Here is a 23,849-nt window from a genome sequence, read left to right as displayed (position 1 = left end):
CCGCTCAGTCCCTGCGCTGGCCGGGACTACACTTCCCAGGACGCTTTGCGGTGGCCGCACACGCCCACTTCCGGCAGCGGCCCGCGGCCCGGGTTGGTGCGGCCCGGCGGTGTCGGGGTCTCGGCGGCCGGGGTGGGCGCGGGGCGGGGCGGGGCCGGCTGGACGCCGGGCGTGCCCGGGGCGGGAGGGGGAGCGAGCGCGCGCGCCGCGCAGACATGCAGGGGGAGGCGGGCACGGGTAGGAGCGTGGGGTCCCGCGGGCAGGAGTCCCCGCCGCGGCGAGGCGCCCCCAGCACAAAGCCCGGGGCGGGCCGGGGCCGGACTGCGGGGACCTCGACTGCCTTCGTCCGTCCCGCCCGGGGAAGGCCGCGCGGGAGGAATGGGCTCCCGTCCAAGGGCCAGCGAGGAGCGGTGACGACGGGGCCTGAGAACCGAGGTGAGGGTGACAGGTGGTCGGGCCTGATGGACGGGGACTAGCGGTCCCCCTCAGAGGGCGGGGAGGGCGAGGTCGTGGGGCCAGGGGCTTTTGGGGCCCGAATGCGGGTGAGTGGTTGTCCCTAGGCTCTAGGCTGGTAGGTCGGAGGAACCCACCGGGTTGGAAGTTTACCCTGAGTCCGAGCATCAAGCAGCGGTGCGGGGAAGGACCTTGACTCGCCCCGGGTCAGCCTAGCCGGACACTTCCGCAGTTCATGCTCCCAGAGAGGGGAGCCCCTCTCCGCTCCGTGGCAGCCCCCGGGGAGAGTAGTAGTGGTAGGCAGATCACCCCCTTCCACATTAGTGCTGTCCTGTTCGTGCCCGAGCGTTCGATTCTGCACTTGTTGAAGCCCTTTCCGATTGATTGATGGCTGTGGTTTAAGACTCAGCAGGAAGGGACCGATTCCACGCCGGTGGTCAGGGGCGCGGTGTAGACTCGGCCTCTGGCTACTCCCTTCTGTTCCCCCAGCTCTGCCTTCCAGAGGCCCTGCGCTTCTCCAGGACAGGAGGCAGAAGCAGGAGGCCGCGGGGACAGGACCTGAACTGAAAGCCTTGTCTCGGGTGAGTTGGCATTTCCTCCCTCCTCTCGAAAATGCAGTCCTGCTTTTCAGGACTTAATAACGTTTATTTTCTTTTACAAGTTTTCAGTTTAAGATGCCTGTCCTGGGAGCTGGTTCCCATTTCCTCACATTCTGGTGAGTGGTGGGCTGCAGGGGTGGCCCAGGGCCTCCCTCCCTGCTTTCTCTGCATCCCGTTTAGTGTTCATTCTTCACTGGTCAAGTGACTCAGCCCCTCGCTGGGCCGCTTCTCTCCGAGGGACCCTGATGGAGCCCAGAGGTGCTCCTTGGGGCAAGCACGACAGTAGCTTGTGCCGAACCTGGTTTGTTTGGTATCAGCTCTGTGCCAGTCCCTGGAGAAACAGATGGCTAAGCCCCAGTCCCTGCTCTCCAAGAGCTTACAACCTGTGGAAAGTCCTGAAAGCAAACAAGGTCCTCAAATGCAGGTGAGAGGTGAGAGCCGAGTGCAGGTGAGAGCCGCCTGGAGGGGCTCTTGGCTCCTACCTGCCCAAGGGGAGGGTGGGGGGTCGGGAAAGGAGGTGATTTTTTGAGCCAGAGTTTGAAGGGAGAGGGAAGGGCAGCACGGGTGCAGTATGGAAGGCTGTCTTTTTCTCACTTGATTGTGTGGCTTCTTAAAGTGCTAACAGATAGTTTTGTTTGTGTCTGTCAGCTGTGTCTCACAAATAGGAGAGCCAGCTCATACATACATGCACTGGGTTCCAGTTGTCCCGCCCAAGTTGCTTCTAAGCAAGTTACCAGTGATCTCCATATTACCAAATGCAGTGCCCAGTTACCATCTTTTTAAAAAAATTTTTTTAAATGTTTGTTTTTTATTTTTATTTTTTTCAATATATGAAATTTATTGTCAAATTGGTTTCCATACAACACCCAGTGCTCATCCCAAAAGGTGCCCTCCTCAATACCCATCACCCACCCTCCCCTATGTTTGTTTGTTTTTTTTTTTTAATTTTTTTTTTTAACGTTTATTTATTTTTGAGACAGAGACAGAGCATGAACAGGGGAGGGGCAGAGAGAGAGGGAGACACAGAATCGGAAGCAGGCTCCAGGCTTTGAGCCATCAGCCCAGAGCCCGACGCAGGGCTCGAACTCACGGACCGCGAGATCGTGACCTGAGCCGAAGTCGGACGCTCAACCGACTGAGCCACCCAGGCGCCCCAACCTAATGTTTGTTTTTTAGAGAGAGACAGAGCGTGAGCAGGGGAGGGGCAGAGAGAATGGGAGAGAGAATTCCAAGCAGGCTCTGCACTGTTGCAGGGCTTCATCCCACGAACTGTGAGATCATGACCTGAACCGAAATCAAGAGTCAGACGCTCAACCCACTGACACCCAGGTGCCCCCGTCCTCAGTCTTTTTTGATTATCATTGGCTTTTGAAGTAGCTTAGCAATTGGCAGACTTTCAGTGTAAAAGGCTAGGTAGTAAATACTTTAGGTTTTATGGTAACTGCTGTAGCTGTTCCTCTCTGCCTTCTAGAGCTCCACTCCTTCTAGAGCTGAGGCAGCCACAGATGAGATACTAATTAACGGGCCGGGTTGCGTTCCAATAAAACTTTATTTACAAAAGCAGTTGGCTGCCAACCCGTGAAATAGCTCATCCCTTGCTCTCTGGTGGGACCCGTTTTTCCCTTGGCTTGTAGGGCACAACATCTGGCTTTCCTCCCACCTCCCTGACCGCTCTGTTCTCAATGCCGGTTCCTCCCCATCTCCCTGACCTACACCTGTCGGCATGCCTCGGGACTGTGTTCTTGGCTCTCCTAGTCCACCTGCACACCTTCCACTGAGGAGGTCAGTTCTCATCTGTAAACACCAGCCACGTGCAGGCTTTTCTCCCATGTTTGCTTTTCCAGCTCCAGCCTCTCCTCTGAGCTCCAGGCCTGTGTATCCAACCTGACTCCTCCTCTTGAATGTCCAACGGAAAACTCAGACCCAAGACATTCAGACCCGAATTCTGAGATTTCCCCCAACTTGGCTGCTCCCACTGTTGTCTCCGTCTCGGACTAGGGGCAGTTTCATGCTCCCAGTTACTCAGCAGTGATTCTTATCTCCTCTCTTTCTCTGCCTCCCATGTTTGGCTTGTGGCAAACCCTGTCAGTGCAGTTTTCACATTCACATTGTATTCAGAATCTGATGATTATCATTATGCCCACTGCCCCCATCACAGCCTCAGTGGTTATTTTACTGTTGGCCCCTTGACTCCGCTTCTGTGACATCTCCCACGTGTGTTCCTGCAGTCGTATCCCAGTGTAGCAACCAGGGGTGTGTGTGTGTGTGTGTGTGTGTGTGTCTGTTCCAACTGCTGTGTCACTCCATGCTCAGAACCCTCCGGTGGCTTCCCTGAATGAAGGCCAGATCCTTAATGTACTGACGGGGCCCTGCGTGACTTTGCCTCTGGACTTTTGGACCTCTGACTTTTTTTTTGTTTTTTTTTTTTAAATATTTATTTTTGAGAGAGAGCGGTCAGGGGAGGGGCAGAGAGGGAGACACAGAATCTGAAGCAGGCTCCAGGCTCTGAGCTGTCAGCACAGAGCCCGACGTGGGGCTCGAACTCATGACCTGTGAGATCATGACCTGAGCCGAAGTCAGATGTTTAACTGACTGAGCCACCAGGCACCCCTGGACCTCTGACATTTACTGTCCTTCGTCACACTTTGCTTCCTCAAAAATTGCCTTCTCATTTTCCTGATCCCTCTGTCGACAGTTCCAGAGCTTCCCACCCAAATTCCTCACACCCTCTTCGCTTTACTCTTTTTTTTTTTGATTTTTTTTTAATGTTTTTATTTATTTTTGAGACAGAGAGAGACAGAGCATGAAGAGGGGAAGGGCAGAGAGAGAGGGAGACACAGAATCCGAAGCAGGGTCCAGGCTCTAAGCTGTCAGCACAGAGCCCAACGCGGGGCTCAAACTCACGAACCGTGAGATCATGACCTGAGCCGAAGTCGGACGCTTAACCGACTGAGCCACCCAGGCGCTCCCCCACCCACTGCTTTACTCTTTTTATTTTTTTAATTCTTAGCACATTTGAACGCACTATATATTTACTTAATATATCTGGTTTTCTGCTCTGAGTACACATGACACAGGCAGCCATTGTGGGCAGTTTCACCCCAGTGCTGGATTCAGAAAATATTTGGTGGGGGAGTGTGTGAATAAGTCTTAAATTTCTCTTGTAGCTGATGTTTTGCTGTTTAATGTAGCATGATAATAACTTTTATACCTGAGAATGCCCTTCATCCCTGAGTATTTCCTATGAATACATTCCTAAAACTTTTTCTTACTTTGTGGATTAAAGTTTGTTACACTTACACGAAATTGGACTACTTCAGCAGCTGTATTTGGATGGAACAGCAACAGAGCCTAAAAAAGTAGAATTTCTGTTATGGTATGGGGGGGGGGAGTAGACTTCACCACTCCCCCCCAAAACGACCAGTTTTTCATTCATGTACCTTAAAAATTAATTGAATTGTACCAAAAAAAAAACCCTCTTTAATGCATTTTTTCTTATAGAATATTTATGTTCATTTTTTCCTATAGCATATTAATACAAAGTATTTTTGTGTAAGGATAGCATCGCTTTTGTTTTCTGTTTGTTTTAATCCCTGTCCCGTCTTTATTAAGAGTCAGACCACCGGATCCGATTCTTGTATCAGGTGTATCTTGGTGTTTTCTCTATGGTGTGGTGTGACATGTCAAAACCCTTTTGGAAGTCTGCACGCTAACAATGGGAGTAAGAACATGATCCCCACACTTGAGAGCGTGCTGTGTCCCCTTGAGTGAAGTGGGTTGACCCGGACACGAGTTGAAGAAAATTTGTTTTATCTGAGAGCCGTGTTGCCTTGTGGATCCTGTTTCGCTGTCATCAGCGTTATGGCTGGTGTCACCGTGGAACCTTTTACTAGAGGCGTGATAGTGTGGTGTGGAGCAGGCTGCCTGGGTTCGGAAGCCAGCTCTAACACTGGATCGCTGTGTGACCTTAAGGCCCCTTAATCGACCACGTTTTCTTCGTCTGTAAGAAAAGGGAATGATCATGGCGCCAGCCTAGTATGGTTCTTGTAAGGGTTGACTAAGTTAGTATAGACACAGTGCCTGGAACAGAGTAAAGGTGCCTGGCACTTGGCAAGATCTCAGGAAGTGTTAGCTCTCAGCACCCTCGTGTCATGGTGGTTTAGAAACGTACACACCAGAGCCTTAGATGATGTGCGTTAATGTAACCATTGGACGGGAGTTGGCAAACCGGCCTAATCCGGCCCGCCACCTCTTTTTGTATAGCTTGTGAGCTACAAATGGTCTTCCCATTTTGCAGTGATTGAAAAAAAATGACAAAAAGTATGTCATAACACGTGGAAATTATAGAAGTTTAGTTCTGGTGCCCATAAACGAAACCTCCTTGCAGCATAGCACTGTGGTTTAGGTATCGTCTGTGGCACCTTTCACGCTGCAAGAGCAGAGTTGAGTCGTGACAGAAGCCGTCTGGCCTAAGACGTTTGCTCTCTGGCCCTTTACAGATCCCTGATGTCGAGGTTAAGGGTGTCCAGACTGCTGGGTTCCAGATCTCGGCTCTGCGGTTGACTCCACGATCTTGGGCAAGTTAGAGCTCTCTGTTCCTCATCTGTAAAAGGGGAATGGTGATAGTACCAACCCTCAGGGTTGTGGGGGTTGAGTAAGTTCAGAGTTGTGTCTGGACTATTACAAGTGTTGCTGTTTACAGTAAAAGACCTTTGTTAGCTCTCTTACTCTGGGCCGCGCTCACAGATCACCACAGAGCGGGCGGCTTCTACACAGCACACATTCATTTCTCACGTTCTGGAGGCTGGGAAGAGCCAAGATGACGCTGTTGGCAGATTGTAGGTGGTGCCTGATGTGGACCCGCTTCCTGTTCTGTTGCTGGCGCCTTCTCTCTGTGTCCTCACATGGGGGGCTCTGGAGCCCTCTAGGGTCTCTTTTATAAGGACACGCAGCCCATTTGAGAGGGTTCACCCTCATGACCAAAGCACCCCCAAAAGGCCCCACCTCCAGATGCCATCACACTGGGTGTTAGGATTCCAGTGTATGGATTCCGGGGGGACACAAACATTCAGACCACAGCACTAACTGAAGCCATTGATTCTGTACATAAAGGGCAGTCTGTATAAACTGAGAAAATGTCTTACTTGGAAGGTTATGCTGTTAATGTTAGGTCTCTCTGGAACATAGGAGTAGAGAGGTGGATAAGGGGACATTTCTTACTAAGAAAAATCAAACCCCAAAAAACCCAGTTGGCAAATATGAGAAAATACTGGAACTTACACTCTTCTTTGTAGGAGCTCCCAATTCCGGTTTTATTACCGATGACCAAGTAGTAACAAAGGCTAGAAAAATGGGCACCATTTTCTCTTGTACCAACAGACTTATGAAGTTATTGTAAAGATACTATAGATTTTATTTTTTTTATTTTATTTTTTTATATATATGAAATTTATTGACAAATTGGTTTCCATACAACACCCAGTGGATACTATAGATTTTAAAAAGGTGTTGTAATTTGTGTATCATCCGTATACTCTATTCTATGTAATTCGTTTCATTTAATAAAAGATATCTGAAAGATTTTTGAAATATTTGAATGTCCGGAAAATAAAGAAGCGCAAGGAGGGAGCGTGTAGTTAGAACTGTAAGGCTGGAATCCGTGAGAACCCGGTTTCTAGAATCAGGTCAGAAGAAAAGCAGAGCAGTAGCATATGTCCGAGCACCTGTATCTTTGAACACAGTTTAAAATATTTGTATGGAAAGGGTTTTTTGTTTGTGTTTAAGCCACTTTGTTGAGGTATGATTGCCATGTAGGAAGCTGCACATTTTTAATGTGTACAACTTGATGAGTTTGAGGGAAAGTGTGTCCTGGTGAGACCGTGCCCGCCATCAAGGCCATAAGCTTATTCATCACCTTCCAAAGTTTCCTCCTGCCCTCATCATCGTCATCATTATTATTTTTGGTGGCGAGAACACTCAACCTAACATCTGCCCTCTTAGCAAATTTTAAGGATGCAACATAGTATCGTTAGCTATGGGCGTGATGCTATACATTACCTCTCTAAAACGCATTCATCCTGTGTAAGTGAGACTTTGTTCGCCTGACCACCACCTCTGCATTTCCTCCTCTCCTGGCCCCTGGCCACCGTTATTCTACTCTCTGCTTCTGTAAGTTTGACTGTTTTAGCTGCACATATAACTGAGATCGTGCAATGCTTGTTCTTCTGTGTCTGGCTTATTTCGCTCCGCACCTGTCTCGAAATGCTTGAGTTTCAGTATGCTCAAAGATTCCACCGAGCCTTGCACAGTTTTCAGAATTTGAAGGCATTTATATGCTGGCGCACGTGGATATGAACAACCCAGGGAAAGAGAGCTCAGCAAAATTAGCACTCTTTTTTTTTTTTTAAAAGCACTTCTGAGAGGCAGCGCTCACGGAAGCTGGGAAGGAGCAGAGAGAGAGGGAGAGAGAGAATCCCAAGCAGGCTCCATGCTGTCAGCACGTTGCCTGACATAGGGCTCCAACTCATGAAACCGTGAGATCATGACCTGAGCTGAAATCAAGACTTGGACGCTTAACTGCTTAACTGACTGAGCCATCCGGGCGCTCCGAATTAGGGCTCTTATTACTTATTCAGCCAGCAAATCAGTTCCTCTGCTTTCAAGTCAGATGCTCCAACTTGCAAAATTATTGTCGCAAAGTTGTTGTTGAGAGCTGGCCAGCATTCGTTTTAGACTAGCGCTCAGGTGGGTGTATGAATGAGCGTGTCGCTCGCTTAGAGCACACCAAGCAGCTCTGGGCTGTTTCCTGCAAGTATTCCCGGGTGTTTTCTGTGGTGGGGGCCCTTTCAGCCTCCCACTTAGGAGATTTATGCGTCAAGGTTACTGTCTTCACGCAGGTTACAATACAGAACCCGTTTGACTTGTCTTGACACAGTTCAGTTAAGAATAGCTTCAGAAATGGTGCGGGTCAAAGAGGGCACGATAGAAATTATTCAACAGACACCACACCTCCAAGGAACTTTGTTTCCAGTAGAATTACGTGAAGCTGTAAGCGAGAAGGCTCACCCTTCGGTTGGCAGCATCATGGCTAACGTTCATGTACATGTGGCCCTTCCGCGCTGGGCCTGTGCTCCCTTATTTAGTCCACATCACAGTCTGGGGTTTTGTTGATTTTTCCGTCATACAGTTGGGGAGCTGGGGTGTGCTGCGGTCTGGGTTCAGGCTTTGTGGGTGGTCGGACTTGCTCGCTTATTGGCTTGAGTATAGACTTTTTTTTTTAATTTTTTTTGTTTTTTTTCAACATTTATTTATTTTTGGGACAGAGAGAGACAGAGCATGAACGGGGGAGGGGCAGAGAGAGAGGGAGACACAGAATCGGAAACAGGCTCCAGGCTTTGAGCCGTCAGCCCAGAGCCCAACGCGGGGCTCGAACTCACGAACCGTGAGATCGTGACCTGGCTGAAGTCGGACGCTTAACTGACTGCGCCACCCAGGCGCCCCTTGAGTATAGACTTTTAAAATGTCAGGGCTCCTGGCCCTCTAAACCTAGAGGACAGCCACTAGTGGGAAGCCAAAGCCACAGATTGCCGGGGTCACAGTTTGAATTAAATTAATGTTTAAAATACCTTGGAATGTGTCCGAATTCTGTGCTGAAATCATAAAAATCTGCTACATAAAAATGCACCATCTCTGGGTGAGATGAGCAACAAACGTGTTCATGTACCTCCTCGGTATGTCCTCGTCCTCGACACTTCCCAGCTTCTCGAAGGTGGCACCTTCATTCTTCTTTTATTTATTTTGAGAGAGACAGAGATTGAGGGGGAGAGAGAGAATCCCAAGCAGGCTCTGCACTGTCAGTGCAGAGCCCGACGTGGGGCTTGAACCCGTGAAACTGTGAGATCATGACTTTAGCCAAAACTAAGAGTTGGGCCCTTAACCGACTGAGCCACCCAGGTGCCCCAGTGACACCTTGATTCTTAAAGGCATTTTGTAGTACTTGTCATTCTTACTAAACACTCCTCCTTATTTCAGAAAACGGAAAAGAGGATTTTGTTAGTGGATTTATTTACTTTTTGTTTTTACCACCAATGCTCCACATCTAATGAGCACTGAAAGTGAAATAGAAATCCTTAGAACCTAGTTTGGGGTTTAGTCCTCTGTGCCTTTTGAGTTTCATCTTCAGATTTATTTCCCCCCATTCTTGTGCTGATCCAGGCCCCCCGCGTGCCCTCGTGTCAAAAAATACTCTGACACCCGTTGTACATGGGGACCGTTGAGCCTCCATATTCATTGATCTGAATTGACATCACATTTTTCTTGTGTGTGCACCTGCACAAAATTGCCTCCATGTTTTTCTCTTTCCTCTGCATGTTTTTCCTTATCTGTATAGTCTCTTACCCCAGATGAGGAGAAGGTAATCCTTAGACCCCTGTCTTAGTCTGTTCAGGCTGCTGTAACAAAATCCTGCAGACCGGAGGCTTGGACAGCAGACGTTTATCTTCCCGGTCAGTTCTGGAGGCCGGAAGTCCCAGGTCACGGTGCCGGGAGGGTTGGTGTTCTCTGAGGCTTCTCCCTGGCTTGCAGCCAGCCGCCCTCTCTGCCGTGTCCCCGTCCAGTCTTCCCTTTGTGCACTTGCCTCCCTCGTGGGGCTTCCTCCTCTTACAAGGACACCTGTCAGAGTGGATTCGGGCCCGACCACATGACTTCAGTTAACTTTTAACAACCCCTTCTCAGGTTCTGTCTCCAAATACCATCACATTCTGAGGTACTGGGGGTTAGACTTCGACGTATGACTTTGGGGGACACAAGTAGCCCATAACAAGCCCAGTCTGTCGGGGCATGAGCACTGATTGAACAAGACTGCGGTTTTGTCCTTTCAGAGCTTGGTGACATTCGGGGATGTGGCCGTAGATTTCTCCCAGGAGGAGTGGGAGTGGCTGAACTCGGCTCAGAGGAACCTGTACAGGAGTGTGATGTTGGAGAACTACAGGAACCTGGCCTCTCTGGGTAAGGGTGTCCCTCCACCCCTCATTCTGCCACCTCTCCCCCCGGCCGCTGCCCTGACTCAGAGCCCTCTGCTCCTTTAGCACCGGGCCTTGCTCTGTCGCCCTTTCCTCAGGCCCAGGAGCCCGCACCTTGGTTCTGCACTGACGCACAGCATGACCACTTCCTCTGTTCTTTTGTACGTAGGACTCTGCGTTTCCAAGCCCGATATGATCTCCTCGTTGGAACAGAGGAAAGAGCCCTGGATGGTGAAGAGAAGGCTGACAAGAGGCCGGGGCCCAGGTGAGTGTGGGAGACCTCCCGGGGTGAGGCCCCTGCAGCTCACAGCTCAGGCCCTAGGTACAAAGGATGGTCAGCACGCAATTCCTGAGCCTCCGGGAGTGGGGGGAGCATTGAGGCCTCTGGAGCACGGGCTCCCCTGTCTCCTCTCCGCCTCTGCTCCCCTCCCTGCGAACATGACTTCTTGCTCCGGCCCTGGATCCCGTTTTTTCCTCGCTCCTTCTAAGACCTTTTGTCGTTCAGGCTTACATAATCATGTCCGTTCTTTGGAAAATCCTTGGCTGGTTCTGGTGTCATTTTTACTATCTTATTTCTCTTTGATCAAAAAGCTACTTCTTGTATAGACTTCTCTCATTGACTTTTTTTTGTCAGTTATGAGTGAGGCCATCAGATGCTGCTTGGTGGATGACTGTAACCTCTTAAAGAATTAACCGTGTCGCATGAGAAGTAGGGTGTATATCCATGGCTTACGTGAAGGAGAAAGTGCTGTCCCATGTATGCTAAGTATCAATAAGGATGTAAGAGGAAGAAGGAAAATCACTCCCAGTTTGAAGCCAGGGAAACCAGAATGAGAGTACAGTCTTTGGCAGAAACGTTAGAAATACAAGAGAGACCGGCAGGCCAGGGGATGGGTCTGGAAGGCTGTCATCAGACAGGCGCGGACAGCTGGGTGACTGGCTCTCGGGGGACAGGAGCACTGCTTCTGATTCAGGGGATGAGTCTTACAGATACCGTAATGATATTTCTATCACGTGGGGATACAGGTATTTCAACTACTGTGTTACTTCTGGAACAAATTGATCGAGTAAGACAAGAGATTGGAATTCTAGACTGCTCTTGGAGGTCACTACAGCAGGAAATGGCAGTAATCTCCAAAGAATTGAGACTCTTGTAAGATACCTTTGTTCCAATCATATTTCAAGGGAAGGGTTTGCATCGACAGAACAGGACAGGCTGTGCAGATACAACTTCCGACAACTCTTGTGGGTCGTCCTGTGGCACAGGAGAGCTCGAAGGGTGTTTTTGTGAAACTTTTCCATTTAACATACTAGCTCACGTTCCCTGGATTTTCTAAAACAATGGCTTTTCCCTTCTGTCAATCCTTCATGTCTTGCTGAGATTCTAGTTGGTTATGAAGACTTGAACTTCTAAAGCCGGGATTGGAACTTTTGTTAGTTAGCATTGTAATCAAAGAGGCACTGTTTAAAAAAGAGACAGAAGAAATTTTTGCTGGAAAAATGGAGAAAGAGTCAAAGTGAGTTTTACTTAATACTGCCGAAATAAGGATCATATAGCAGTTTTTTTTCCCTTAGCCTCCTTTCTCTCTTCGTTTATATCAGCCACCTGGTATCTTATATCTACGTGAGAAAGCTCATATTGTATCCTTTAGGACTAAAGCTACATAAACAAGGGATTGTAAGGTTGGTTAGTCATATAAGAAAGTTTTCAGGGTGCCCAGGTGGCTCAGTGGGTTGAGCGTCCGACTTCAGTTCGGGGCATGATCTCACTGCTCATGGGTTTGAGCCCCGCGTCGGGCTCTGTGCTGACAGCTTGGAGCCTGGAGCCTGTTTCAGATTCTGTGTCTCCCTCTCTCTCTGCCCCTAGCCCAGTCGCATTCTGTTCTGTCTCTTTCAAAAGTAAAGAAACGTTAAAAAAAACAAATTAAAAAAAGAAAAAAGAAAGTTTTTTTTTTTTAATTTTTTTTTTTTCAACGTTTTTTATTTATTTTTGGGACAGAGAGAGACAGAGCATGAACGGGGGAGGGGCAGAGAGAGAGGGAGACACAGAATCGGAAACAGGCTCCAGGCTCCGAGCCATCAGCCCAGAGCCTGACGCGGGGCTCGAACTCACGGACCGCGAGATCGTGACCTGGCTGAAGTCGGACGCTCAACCGACTGCGCCACCCAGGCGCCCCAAAAAAGAAAGTTTTTAATACATTATGTTATTTTGAGGATCTTAATTCCTCTGACTACATTTTGGAATTTTTCTTTGTTCTACTACATAATGGAGAAAGGTTCGGTTTCTTAATGCCTTTCAGATTTGGAGGCAGGGCCAGAGACCAAGGAGTTACCCGCGAAGAAGGACATCTGTAAAGAAAAGTTGTCCCAGGTGGTGATCATGGAGAGACTCACAAACCACAGTCTGGAATGCTCCATATTAGGGGAAGACTTGGATTATGGTGCTCTGCTTGAGAGGCCGCCGGTAAGTCAGGAGATCAACCACTGAGCTAAGACACAGTGGCCTTCCTAAAGAGACCCTTCTTGAGGGAGAGACCACGAGTCCAGTAAGTTCGGGAGAAGTTTCCATTTGAACAGGGTGCTTCCTGTAGACAGAGGATCTGGCCAGAAGGAAGAGCACGCGGTCTCGATGTGCAGCAGAAGAGGGGGGCGGTTCAGTTGTCATGAGCCACACACCAGCGTGTCTCAATCAGAAACATTCAACATGCCATGACGTGAGAAAAGTTGGAGCAGGATCTCCGCCCTCCCTTGTCATCAGAGATTATGTGGGAGAAAAAACCTGCAGGCTTGTCGAGTCGGGCGTGTGGAAGGTGGGGAGACCTTCAGTCAGCCTTGGGAAATTCATACTGTGTGTAAGTTCATCCTCCTCTGCAGGATTACAGATCACCCATGGCAGAAACAGACTCGCCTATTTTTGTCTTTTTCCCCCAGATGTGTACAGTATGACCGGGCCCAGTCATTATGTGACCCGGAGCACTCAGGACCTGAGTGAGAATTCTTGGCACGGGCAGCCTCTGTCACACACCTTCCCAGAGCCACTGCCGTTTGATCCGAAAGCGTGTTTGTACCGTTTCAGGGCTTGGTGACCATCACGAACATGGCCGTAGACTTCTCCCAGCAGCTGGACCCAGCTCAGAAGAGTTTCTGTAAGAATGTGATGTGGGAGAATCGTAGCGACCTGGGGTCCGTAGGTAAGGATGTCCCTCTCCTCAATCTGGACCTGTCTTCAGGACCCGCCACTTCCTTTCCTTGGTTTTGAATTGTGGAGGTCAGGGAGGGATCTTCTGAAGTGTTGAGCTAAATTTTTGTCATGATTCTGAAGATGAGAATTTGACATTTGTAGAGTTGGAAGTTGGTATCTTCATTGTGCTTGAAGCATCGTCTTCAGTGAGTCTCACATACTGCTCACTTTCCTTTTTGCTTCTTACTATAATTAAACACTTTTCTTTCAAAACCAAGGAACTGGTTCTCGATGTTTTTTTTATTTATTTATTTATTTTTTCAACGTTTATTTATTTTTTTTGGGACAGAGAGAGACAGAGCATGAACGGGGGAGGGGCAGAGAGAGAGGGAGACACAGAATCGGAAACAGGCTCCAGGCTCCGAGCCATCAGCCCAGAGCCCGACGCGGGGCTCGAACTCACGGACCGCGAGATCGCGACCTGGCTGAAGTCGGACGCTTAACCGACTGCGCCACCCAGGCGCCCCTGGTTCTCGATTTAAGAGTGTCAAGGGGCACCTGGGTGGCTCAGTCGGTTAAGCGTCTGACTTCGGCTCAGGTCATGATCTCATGGTTCATGGGTTCAAGCCCCGCATTGGTCTCTGTGCTGAGAGTTCAGAGCCTGGAGCCTGAGATTCAGATTCTGTGTCTCCCTCTCTCTCTCTCTGCCCCTTCCCCACTCGCACTCTGTCTCTCTCTCTTTAAAAAATAAATAAACATTAAAAAACAATTTTTTTTTAATAGAAAAGAAGAATGTCATGTGTGTGACAGAACCTATGTCTTTCCATGTGCAGGGCCCTGTGTGTCTAAGGCCGACTTGGTCTCTCTGCTGCAGCAAGAGAAGGAGCCCTGGATGGTGGACAGAGAGCTGCCGAAGGGCCTGGGGTCAGGTGAGTGAATCGCTACTGCGGGTGGGGCCGGGTCCTCACCGAGGTTCGGGAGACCCACAGGACTTTTACCGAGTTCTCCAGGTCTGGACAGGAAATGGAGGTCTGGGCTTCAAAAGTACTCTCTTTCCCTCTTTGCTGCTGTCTCTCGGGTGATAGTTCATTCCTCGTATGTTCTTCTTCTGCTTGGCCACTCAGAGGTGCTCAGTCCCTTACACGTCCCTGTCCTGACCCCAGCGTACTTATGAGCTATCTTCTGTGATCACATGGCCCACTCATTTCATTGAGCATCCACTCCTGTAAGACCCACGAATTGAGAGTTATATGAGGGTGCCATCCTGCTTGGCGTTGGAAGGTAGTTGGAGAGGGAGGGAAGTTACGCATACGTTCAAGTTGCAGATGGTCCCTCCAATGGAAGGGATGAGACATGTTTATGGGTGAGTGAACGAAGTAGAATTTGCAGAATTTCTGGTAGGGCATTGCAGAGGCAGAGATGATTGATTCCTAGTAGCTTCCTTGTTTCAGTCGGGGGGTGGGGGGGGCAGAAATTGGATTGCAAGAATATATGTGGAGGGCCTCTTCCTCTTTTTAAAAAAAATTTTTTTAAGTTTATTTATTTTGAGAGAAAGAGAGATCAAGTAAGGTAGGGCCAGAGTGGAAGAGAGAGAATCTCAAGCAGGCTCCACACCTTTAGCGCAAAGCCCGATGCGGCACTCGAACTCACGAACCATGAGATCGTGACCGGAGCTGGAGAGTCAGATGCTTAACCAACTAAGCCGTTCAGGTGCCCCTCTCTTCCTCTTTTGATATAGAAGGGAGAGAAAAGAAATTTCTTCAGAAAATAATGATTTGTGGGGTGCCTGGGTGGCTCAGTCAGTTAAGTGTCCAACTTTGGCTCAGGTCATGATCTCATGGCTCATGAGTTCGAGCCCTACGTCGGGCTCTGTGCTGACAGTGTGGAGCCTGCTTTGATTCTGTGTCTCCCTCTCTCTCTGCCCCTCCCCCGCTTGTTCTCTCTCTCTCTCTCTCTCTCTCTTTCAAAAATAAATAAATCAACATTAAAAAAAAAAAAAGAATCATTTGTAGGTAGGGGTGCCTGGCTGACTCATTTCGGTGGAGTGTGCCACTCTTGATCTTGGGGTTGTGGGTTTGAGCCCCACATTGGGTGTAGAAATCACTTCAAAATAAAATCTTTGGGGTGCCTGGGTGGCTTGGTTAAGCATATGACTTCGGCTCAGGTTATTATCTCAAGGTTTGTTCATTCAAGCCCCACATTGGGCTCTGTGCTGACAGCAACGAGCCCACTTCCAATCCTCTGTCCCCCTTTCTCTCTGCCCCTCCCCTGCTTGTACGCGTGCGTGTTCTCTCTCTCTCTTTCTCTCTCTCTCTCTCTCTCTCTCTCTCTCACACACACACACACACACACACACACACACAAATGAATAAACATTAAGGGGCATCCGGGTGACTCAGTTGGTTAAGTGTCTGATTCTTGATCTCAGTTCAGATCATGATCTCACTGTCTGTGAGTTTGAGCCCTGCATTGGGCTCTGTGCTGATGGCTCAGATGCTTGGGATTCTGTCTCCTCTCTTTGCCTCTCCCTTGTTCACTCGAATGCACACTCTCCCTCTTTCTCTCTCAAAATAAACTTTAAAAAAATGAATAAACACTAAAAAATAGATTATAAAAATAAAATCTTAAAAAAACAAGAGGAACGCCTGGGTGGCTTAGTTGGTTAGCAACCAGTCCCAGGGTCATGGGATCGAGCCCCGTATTGGGCTCCCCACTGAGCCTGTTTAAGATTCTTTCTCCCTCCCTCTGCCTCTCCCCACTGCTTGCACAGGCATGAGCGCTTGCTCTCTCTAAAATAAAAAAATAAATAAAATAATATTTAATAGGTAAACAAATAAAACTTGAAAAAAGAAAATGATTTGTAGAAAATGTAATCCCATCACCTGTTTGGAAACAATATTAAACCATGACCTGTAATCACAATATGTTAACAAAGCGACTGTAGACTTCTTCAAGTCATGATAACACGTATCGTTCATGTAGTCAGAATTACAGTATGTACATTCAGCCACGCATAGAGATGTTTTTCACATGCATTCCATGTCATTTTTCCCATCTCTCAATTAGGTTACTTCACATTTCTAGTATCAAAAATATACTTGCGGGGTGCCTGGGTGGCTCAGGCAGTTGAGCATTTAACTCTTGATTTCAGCTCAGGTCATGATCTCATCGTTCATGGGTTCAAGCCCCATGTTGGGCTCTGTGCTAACAGCGCTGAGCCTGCTTGGGATTCTGTCTCTCTCCCTCACTGGCTCTCTGCCCCTCCACTGCTGTCTCTCTCTCTGTCTGTCTCTTTCTCTCTCAAATAAAAACATTTAAAATATATGTATGTATGTACACACACACACACACACACACACACACACACACACACACATACTTGCAACAGTATCTTTATGTAAGTGGAAGCTATACCTTTCTGAGATTGCTGCATCTCTGGGTATGAACGTCTGTTAGGCTCTGAAGGTTTCGTTGGCTTTCAGCAACTCTAAACAGTGACTGGATGACTTGATGTTTGGGTGTAATTGCTTTCTCATAGCACTGGCTATGCTGGTGGGATTGCCTGCTTAGTATCTGGTGAAAGACTATTCCCGAAAGTTATTTGTTTTATTGTGAAAGAGATTGAATGCTTTTTATACATTTGTTTCTTTTCTTTATCCTTCTGTAAAATGTTCCTCATTTATATTCATTTCTCTATTCTTGTCTTAACAGTTCCAGAACTTATCTTAACAGAACTTATCTTCTTAACAGTTCCAGTGATTTTTTTTTTATGTCAGCATACTAATTCTTTGATGTATTGTTTCAAACTTTTTCATATACAGTAATGAGTTTTTGTTTAATTAGACCTTTTTGTAATTTTGTAAAAATTTAAACATTCTTATGTAGTCTAATATATTATTTCTTTTATAAATTGTCCTTCCATTTTTGTCTTCGGAAACTTGATGTGTGTAGTTCTATGTCATTGTTTGTTTTTGTTTTTGTTTAATTTTTTAAATTTTTAAACTTTTAAATTTTTAATTTTTTTTTAAATGTGAAATTTATTGTGAAATTGGTTTCCATACAACACCCAGTGCTCATCCCAGCAGGTGCCCTCCTCAATACCCATCACCCACCCTCCCCTCCCTCCCACCCCCCATCAACCCTCAGTTTGTTCTCAGTCTTTAAGAGTCTCTTATGTTTTGGCTCCCTCCCTCTCTAACCTTTTTTTTTTTTCCTTCCCCTCCCCCATGGGTTTCTGTTAAGTTTCTCAGGATCCACATAAGAGTGAAACCATATGGTATCTGTCTTTCTTTGTATGACTTATTTCACTTAGTATAACACTCTCCAGTTCCATCCACGTTGCTACAAAGGGCCATATTTCATTCTTTCTCATTGCCACGTAGTACTCCATTGTGTATATAAGCCACAATTTCTTTATCTATTCATCAGTTGATGGACATTTAGGCTGTTTCCATAATTTGGCAATTGTTGAAAGCACTGCTATAAACATTGGGGTACAAGTGCCCCTGTGCATCAGTACTCCTGTATCCCTTGGGTAAATTCCTAGCAGTGCTATTGCTGGGTCATAGGGTAGGTCTATTTTTAATTTTCTGAGGAACCTCCACACTGTTTTCCAGAGCGACTGCACCAGTTTGCATTCCCACCAACAGTGCAAGAGGGTTCCCGTTTCTCCACATCCTCTCCAGCATCTATAGTCTTCTGACTTGTTCATTTTAGCCATTCTGACCAGTGTGAGGTGGTGTCTCAGTGTGGTTTTGATTTGTATTTCCCTGATGAGGAGCGACATTGAGCATCTTTTCATGTGCCTGTTGGCCATCTGGATGTCTTTAGAGAAGTGTCTATTCATGTTTTCTGCCCATTTCTTCACTGGATTATTTGTTTTTCGGGTGTGGAGTTTGGTGAGCTCTTTATAGATTTTGGATACTAGCCCTTTGTCTGATATGTTATTTGCAAATATCTTTTCCCATTCCGTTGGTTGCCTTTTAGTTTTGTTGATTGTTTCCTTTGCAATGCAGAAGCTTTTTATCTTCATGAGGTCCCAATTGTTCATTTTTGCTTTTAATTCCCTTGCCTTTGGGGATGTGTCAAGTAAGGAATTGCTGCAGTTGAGGTCAGAGAGGTTTTTTCCCTGCTTTCTCTAGAGTTTTGATGGTTTCCTGTCTCACATTCAGGTCCTTTATCCATTTTGAGTTTATTTTTGTGTTTATTCTTATTTTTATTTTTTAAGTTTATTTATTTTTGAGAGAGAGACAGACAGAGTGTGAGCGGGGGAGGGGCAGAGAGAGAGGGAGGCACAGAATCCAAAGCAGGCTCCAGGCTCTGAGCTGTCAGCACAGAGCCTGATGCGGGGCTCGAACTCACGAACTGTGAGATCATGACCTGAGCTGAAGTTGGCACTTAACCGACTGAGCCACCCAGGTGCCCCTACATCATTGTTTTGATGGATGCCTAGTATAACAATAAATAGATATACCATGATTTACTTAACTGGTTTACTGTTAAGGATATTTGAACATTTAGGTCTTTTCCTGTTTTTACCTATAATAAGCTGTGGTCCAGTTTGTACATGATCAAAGTATACATTTTCTTTAAAAAAAAGTTTCATGGATATAATGCTATACCATTGGAACAGTATATAAGAATACCTGTTTCTAGGCATCTTCACCAGTCGCGAGTACTTTGTATTTTTTTACTTTTTGCGAAACTCTTGGGTGAAAATGGAGGTTTTGTTTAATTTGCATTTCCCCAAGTACTTGTAATGTTGAGAAATAGGCAGTTTAAATCCATTTAGAGTTCAGGGGTGCCTGGGTGGCTCAGTTGGTGAAGCGACCGACTTTGGCTCAGGTCATGATAACACGGTTCATGAGTTCGAGCCCTGTGTCGGGCTCTGTGCTGACAGCTCGGAGCCAGAGCCTGCTTCGGAGTCTTTGTCTCCTCCTCTCTGCCCTTCCCCTGCTTGTGCTCTGTCTCTCTCTGTCTTTCAATAATTAATAAACGTTAAAAAAAAATTTAAGTCCATTTGGAGTTCATATTCTGTTAATGGTGTCTTTATACCCATCTCCTACATTTCTGTTGGGTCAAATTTTCTTGCCTTTATATAGTATGAATATAAACCCTGTCTCAAAAACGTGATACATTTTGTTCCCACTTTTGTGTAGCGTGTTAGTTCGCACATGCTGTTTCTTCTCACTATGCAGTAGTTTAAGTTGGGTGGTATCTTTATTCACAGAAGCTTTCATAGAAGTCTTTATTTATGTTGACCTTTTGTTTTCCTGATAGTTTTTTCTTTTTATTAATATGTGTATCATCCATTTGTACCACATCACAAATTTGGTCTTCGTTGAGTTACTTCTTTCTTTCTTGCTCTTCCTATCCATGAACACAGGATGTCTTCCCATGTATGTCCTCTTGATTTCATTCAGCAATGTTTTATAGTTGCCAGCATACAGTTTTGTACCTCCTTGGGTAAATTTATTCCTAAATAATTCATTCTTTTAAGCTATCTTTCATGGAATCGCTTTCATAATTTCCTTTTCAGATTGTTCATTTCTAGTGTATAGAAGTACAATTGGTTTTTCTGTGTTGATCTTGTATCTTATAATTTTGATGAATTGATTTATTAGCTCTAATACTTTTCTCATGGATTCTTTAGGGTTTTGTATATATGGGATCACACCATTTACACATACAGTTTTACTTCTTCCTTTCTAGCTAGGATGCCTTTTCTATTTCTAATTGCTCTGGCTAGAACTTCCAGTACCGTGTTGAGTAGAAGTTGGAAAAGCAGGCATCCTTGTCTTGTTACCAATCTAAGAAGGAAAACTTTTAGTGTTTAGATGTCATTTAAAAAGAGTTTATTTTCCCTTTTTTAAGATCATTTTTTTCCCAGACATTTGACTCTCTGCATCATCTTTCGTCTACATGTATTTATTAAGATATAACTATACGTGCACAAATTTTGGGTGCATGCTAAGTGATTTTAGCAAAAGGACTTCAGGCATATACACTCCTCCACGTAAGCGTTAGAGTCCGAGGTAAGACATACGATTGTTCAGTTGTGTATGTGGTGTGATGAAATATAATGGTAGCGCTCATTGTTTTTGTAAAAACAGTTGCTTCAAACTGAGAACTTAAATTGCAAGGTCCTGTGCATTGATATATGGCCAGAGAAGTGTCAGGCCTGTGAAAGCATGCAGGTAGGTGTAAAAATGGTATTCTATGTCCACTGAGCTTCTGCTGTCAGTTGGTAATGTAGGTTTTGTTAAAATTAATCAAAGAAGATGCAGTTAGCAGAAACACCATTTTCTGGTTGTAGGGGAATAACCCTTCAGATAATCGTGGTAAATGTTGAAGAATAAGTTCTCCTCTTTGTGCTTCTTGGAATAGCTTTTGTGATGTGATGACTGCTCTGACATTGAAGTAGGATGGACAGGGCAGGAGAGAGAGTAAAGGCAATGAATGCCAGAGAATTTTTAGGTGGTGTGATTGCAGAACGTTTTCCTAGTTCCTTTCCCCTAATATATAACTGATTCCACAAACACTTAATTCTTTCCTACTCGCCCCTCCTAGGCTCCTGGGGCTTAGTTACATACTTTGTAGACCCCCTGTTTACATGTTAGAGGCACCTAGTTTATGTGGTTTAATTAGGGTTTAATTCACCAACTACTGAATTCATTCACAATTCCCTTTTAACAAATGCCTTTTTTTTTTCTAGCACACAATAAAGGAGATATTTATTTCTTGATATCTTTCAGGTCAACAATCTATACATGAGACCCAGGAATTATTTCTAAAGCAGGATTCATTTGCTGAAGTAACAGACAGAACTTCAAACACTAATTTGGAGTGTTCCACTTTCAGAGAAAATTGGGATTCTGAGGGTGTGTTTGAAAGGAAGCTGGTAGGTCAGGAGACACAATTCAGGCAAGAGACAATCACTCATAACAAGATGCTCTCGAAGGAAAGGGAATGTACTTTTAACAACTCTGGAAGATGGTTTCATTTGGACATTTCAGAAGAGAGAGTTCATAATCATGATTCAGTTAAGAAAAATTTTCCCAAAAATTCAGTGGTAATAAGACATACAGGAATTTATGCAGGAAAAAAACTTTTCAAATGTAATGAATGTAAGAAAACTTTTACCCAGAGCTCATCCCTTACTGTTCATCAGAGAATTCATACTGGAGAGAAACCCTATAAATGTAACGAATGTGGAAAGGCCTTCAGTGATGGCTCATCCTTTGCTAGACATCAGAGATGTCACACTGGCAAGAAGCCTTATGAATGTATTGAATGTGGGAAAGCCTTCATACAGAACACATCCCTTATACGTCATTGGAGATATTACCACACTGGGGAGAAACCCTTTGATTGCATCGATTGTGGGAAAGCCTTCAGTGATCACATAGGACTTAATCAACATAGGAGAATTCATACTGGAGAGAAACCCTACAAATGTGATGTATGTGACAAATCCTTTAGGTATGGCTCATCCCTTACTGTGCATCAAAGGATTCATACTGGAGAAAAACCGTATGAATGTGATGTTTGCAGAAAAGCCTTCAGCCATCACGCATCACTCACTCAACATCAAAGAGTGCATTCTGGAGAAAAGCCTTTTAAATGTAAAGAGTGTGGGAAAGCTTTTAGGCAGAATATACACCTTGCTAGTCATTTGCGGATCCATACTGGGGAGAAGCCCTTCGAATGTGGGGAATGTGGTAAATCCTTCAGCATCAGTTCACAGCTGGCTACTCACCAGAGAATTCATACTGGAGAGAAGCCCTATGAATGTAAGGTTTGTAGTAAAGCATTCACCCAGAAGGCTCACCTTGCACAGCATCAGAAAACTCATACGGGAGAGAAACCATATGAATGTAAGGAATGTGGTAAAGCCTTCAGCCAAACCACACACCTCATTCAACACCAGAGAGTTCATACTGGAGAGAAACCCTACAAATGTGTCGAATGTGGGAAGGCCTTTGGTGATAACTCATCCTGTACTCAACATCAGAGGCTTCACACTGGCCAAAGACCTTATGAATGTATTGAATGTGGGAAGGCATTCAAGACAAAGTCATCCCTTATTTGTCATCGCAGAAGTCATACAGGAGAAAAACCTTACGAATGTAGTGCATGTGGCAAAGCCTTTAGCCATCGCCAGTCCCTTAGTGTACATCAGAGAATTCACTCTGGAAAGAAACCATATGAATGCAAAGAATGTAGGAAAACCTTCATCCAAATCGGACACCTTAATCAACATAAAAGAGTCCACACTGGAGAGAGATCCTACAACTATAAGAAAAGCAGGAAAGTCTTCAGGCAGAGCGCACACCTTGCTCACCCAAGAACTCATAATGGAGAGGCAACAGCACGCCCGTCTTTCCCTTCCACATCGAGTCCTGTGGATCTTCTCCCCAGGTTCCTCTGGGGTCCACCGTCACTGTCGTCCCCCTAGTCTCAGTGTTATTTCAGCTGGACTGTTCCAGTAGTTCAAACACATGCCCCTCTGTCTGTTCAGTGTGGTTTTGTTGTTTCCTTTTTGAGTTTGTTCTCCACGTTGCAGTCAGCTTGATTTTTTTTAAAATTGTAAATACAGGTCACTCCTCATATAAAAACTTGCGTTGGGATCCTTTAAACTGGTTAATCCGTAAGATGTGCTTAGCACGGTGCCTGGTTCATCCCAGGTGTTGAAAAAACATTGTTTGGGAACATTGAAGAGTCATCAGGGTCAGCTCTGAATAAAACAGTGCATAGAAGGAGGCCAGGAGACACCCATCGAGGTAGCTTACAGGTAGTCAGTGAGGTTTGGCCAGCAGTGGTTTAAAACTCAGTTCCATAATGTTGAGTTAGAACTGTGGCTTTCCAGCTCATCTGCATAAATGTGAGGTGATGCGACTTGATTGGTGAGGAAATTCAGCTTTACTATCCATCTGAGAACAGTCTTAGTGTAGAGAACATGGATGAGTGGTCCGCTTGGAACAAAAGAGCTGAAACAATTAAAAAAAATGCAAGATTTATACGCACAAAGTTAAAACTGTTGACATGGTACTCAAGACTTAGAAAATTTGGAAAGATCTGATCTATTTAAGATCACCTGAGCTCACAAATGAACTCAAACTTTTTTTTTTAATGTTTACTTATTCTTGAGAGAGAGAGACAGAATATGAGTGGGGGAGGGGGAGAGAGAGAGGGAGACACAGAATCCGAAGCAGGCTCCAGGCTCTGAGCTTTCAGCACAGAGACAGACGCGAGGCTCGAATCCACGAACCGCGAGATCATGACCTGAGCCGAAGTCAGACACTTCACCGACTAAGCTCCCAGGCGCCCCTATGAACTCATTAAACTTTTAAGGAACTGTCAACTGATAAGCTAAACTGATCTAAAGCAGGTCTCAGCAAACTGTGACTCACAGTCAAAGTCTCACTGACTAGTTTTGTATGGCCCATGGTCTAAAATTTTAAATGGTTGAACAAGTGAATAGAAGATTTTGTGACAACGTGAAAATTTACATTAAATTTAAATGTCAGTGTCTGTAAATAAAGTTTTATTGCTGTACATTCACACTCACTTGTTCACGTATTTCCTGTGGCTGCT

At 45.8% G+C, this 23,849-nt stretch overlaps 2 protein-coding genes across 1 annotated transcript; one reads left to right on the top strand and one right to left on the bottom strand.

Annotated features, from left to right (window-relative positions):
* ZNF583 (zinc finger protein 583) overlaps window positions 1-23,849 on the bottom strand; it is a 249,755-nt gene that overhangs the window by 107,860 nt on the left and 118,046 nt on the right.
* On the top strand, window positions 216-23,439 carry ZFP28 (ZFP28 zinc finger protein). Its single transcript, XM_047094270.1, has 8 exons — window positions 216-435; window positions 943-1,034; window positions 9,932-10,058; window positions 10,242-10,337; window positions 12,373-12,536; window positions 13,149-13,263; window positions 14,087-14,182; window positions 21,008-23,439. Exons 1-8 carry the CDS (start codon window positions 216-218, stop codon window positions 22,708-22,710), a joined length of 2,613 nt encoding a protein of 870 aa, XP_046950226.1. The 3' UTR covers window positions 22,711-23,439.

Source organism: Lynx rufus, unplaced genomic scaffold (genome assembly GCF_022079265.1).
Source record: "Lynx rufus isolate CCGP_SWC_20201006 ecotype Redwood Valley unplaced genomic scaffold, mLynRuf1.p SCAF_39, whole genome shotgun sequence".
Classification (NCBI taxonomy): domain Eukaryota; kingdom Metazoa; phylum Chordata; class Mammalia; order Carnivora; family Felidae; genus Lynx; species Lynx rufus.
This window is presented reverse-complemented; position numbering and strand designations above follow the sequence as displayed.

Coding starts and splice junctions, on each gene's coding strand:
- ZFP28 (XM_047094270.1), top strand. CDS start 216: ATGCAGGGGGAGGCGGGCACGGGTAGGAGCGTGGGGTCCCGCGGGCAG. Junction 10,338..12,372: donor GACAAGAGGCCGGGGCCCAG/GTGAGTGTGGGA, acceptor AATGCCTTTCAG/ATTTGGAGGCAGGGCCAGAG. Junction 13,264..14,086: donor TAGCGACCTGGGGTCCGTAG/GTAAGGATGTCC, acceptor TTCCATGTGCAG/GGCCCTGTGTGTCTAAGGCC.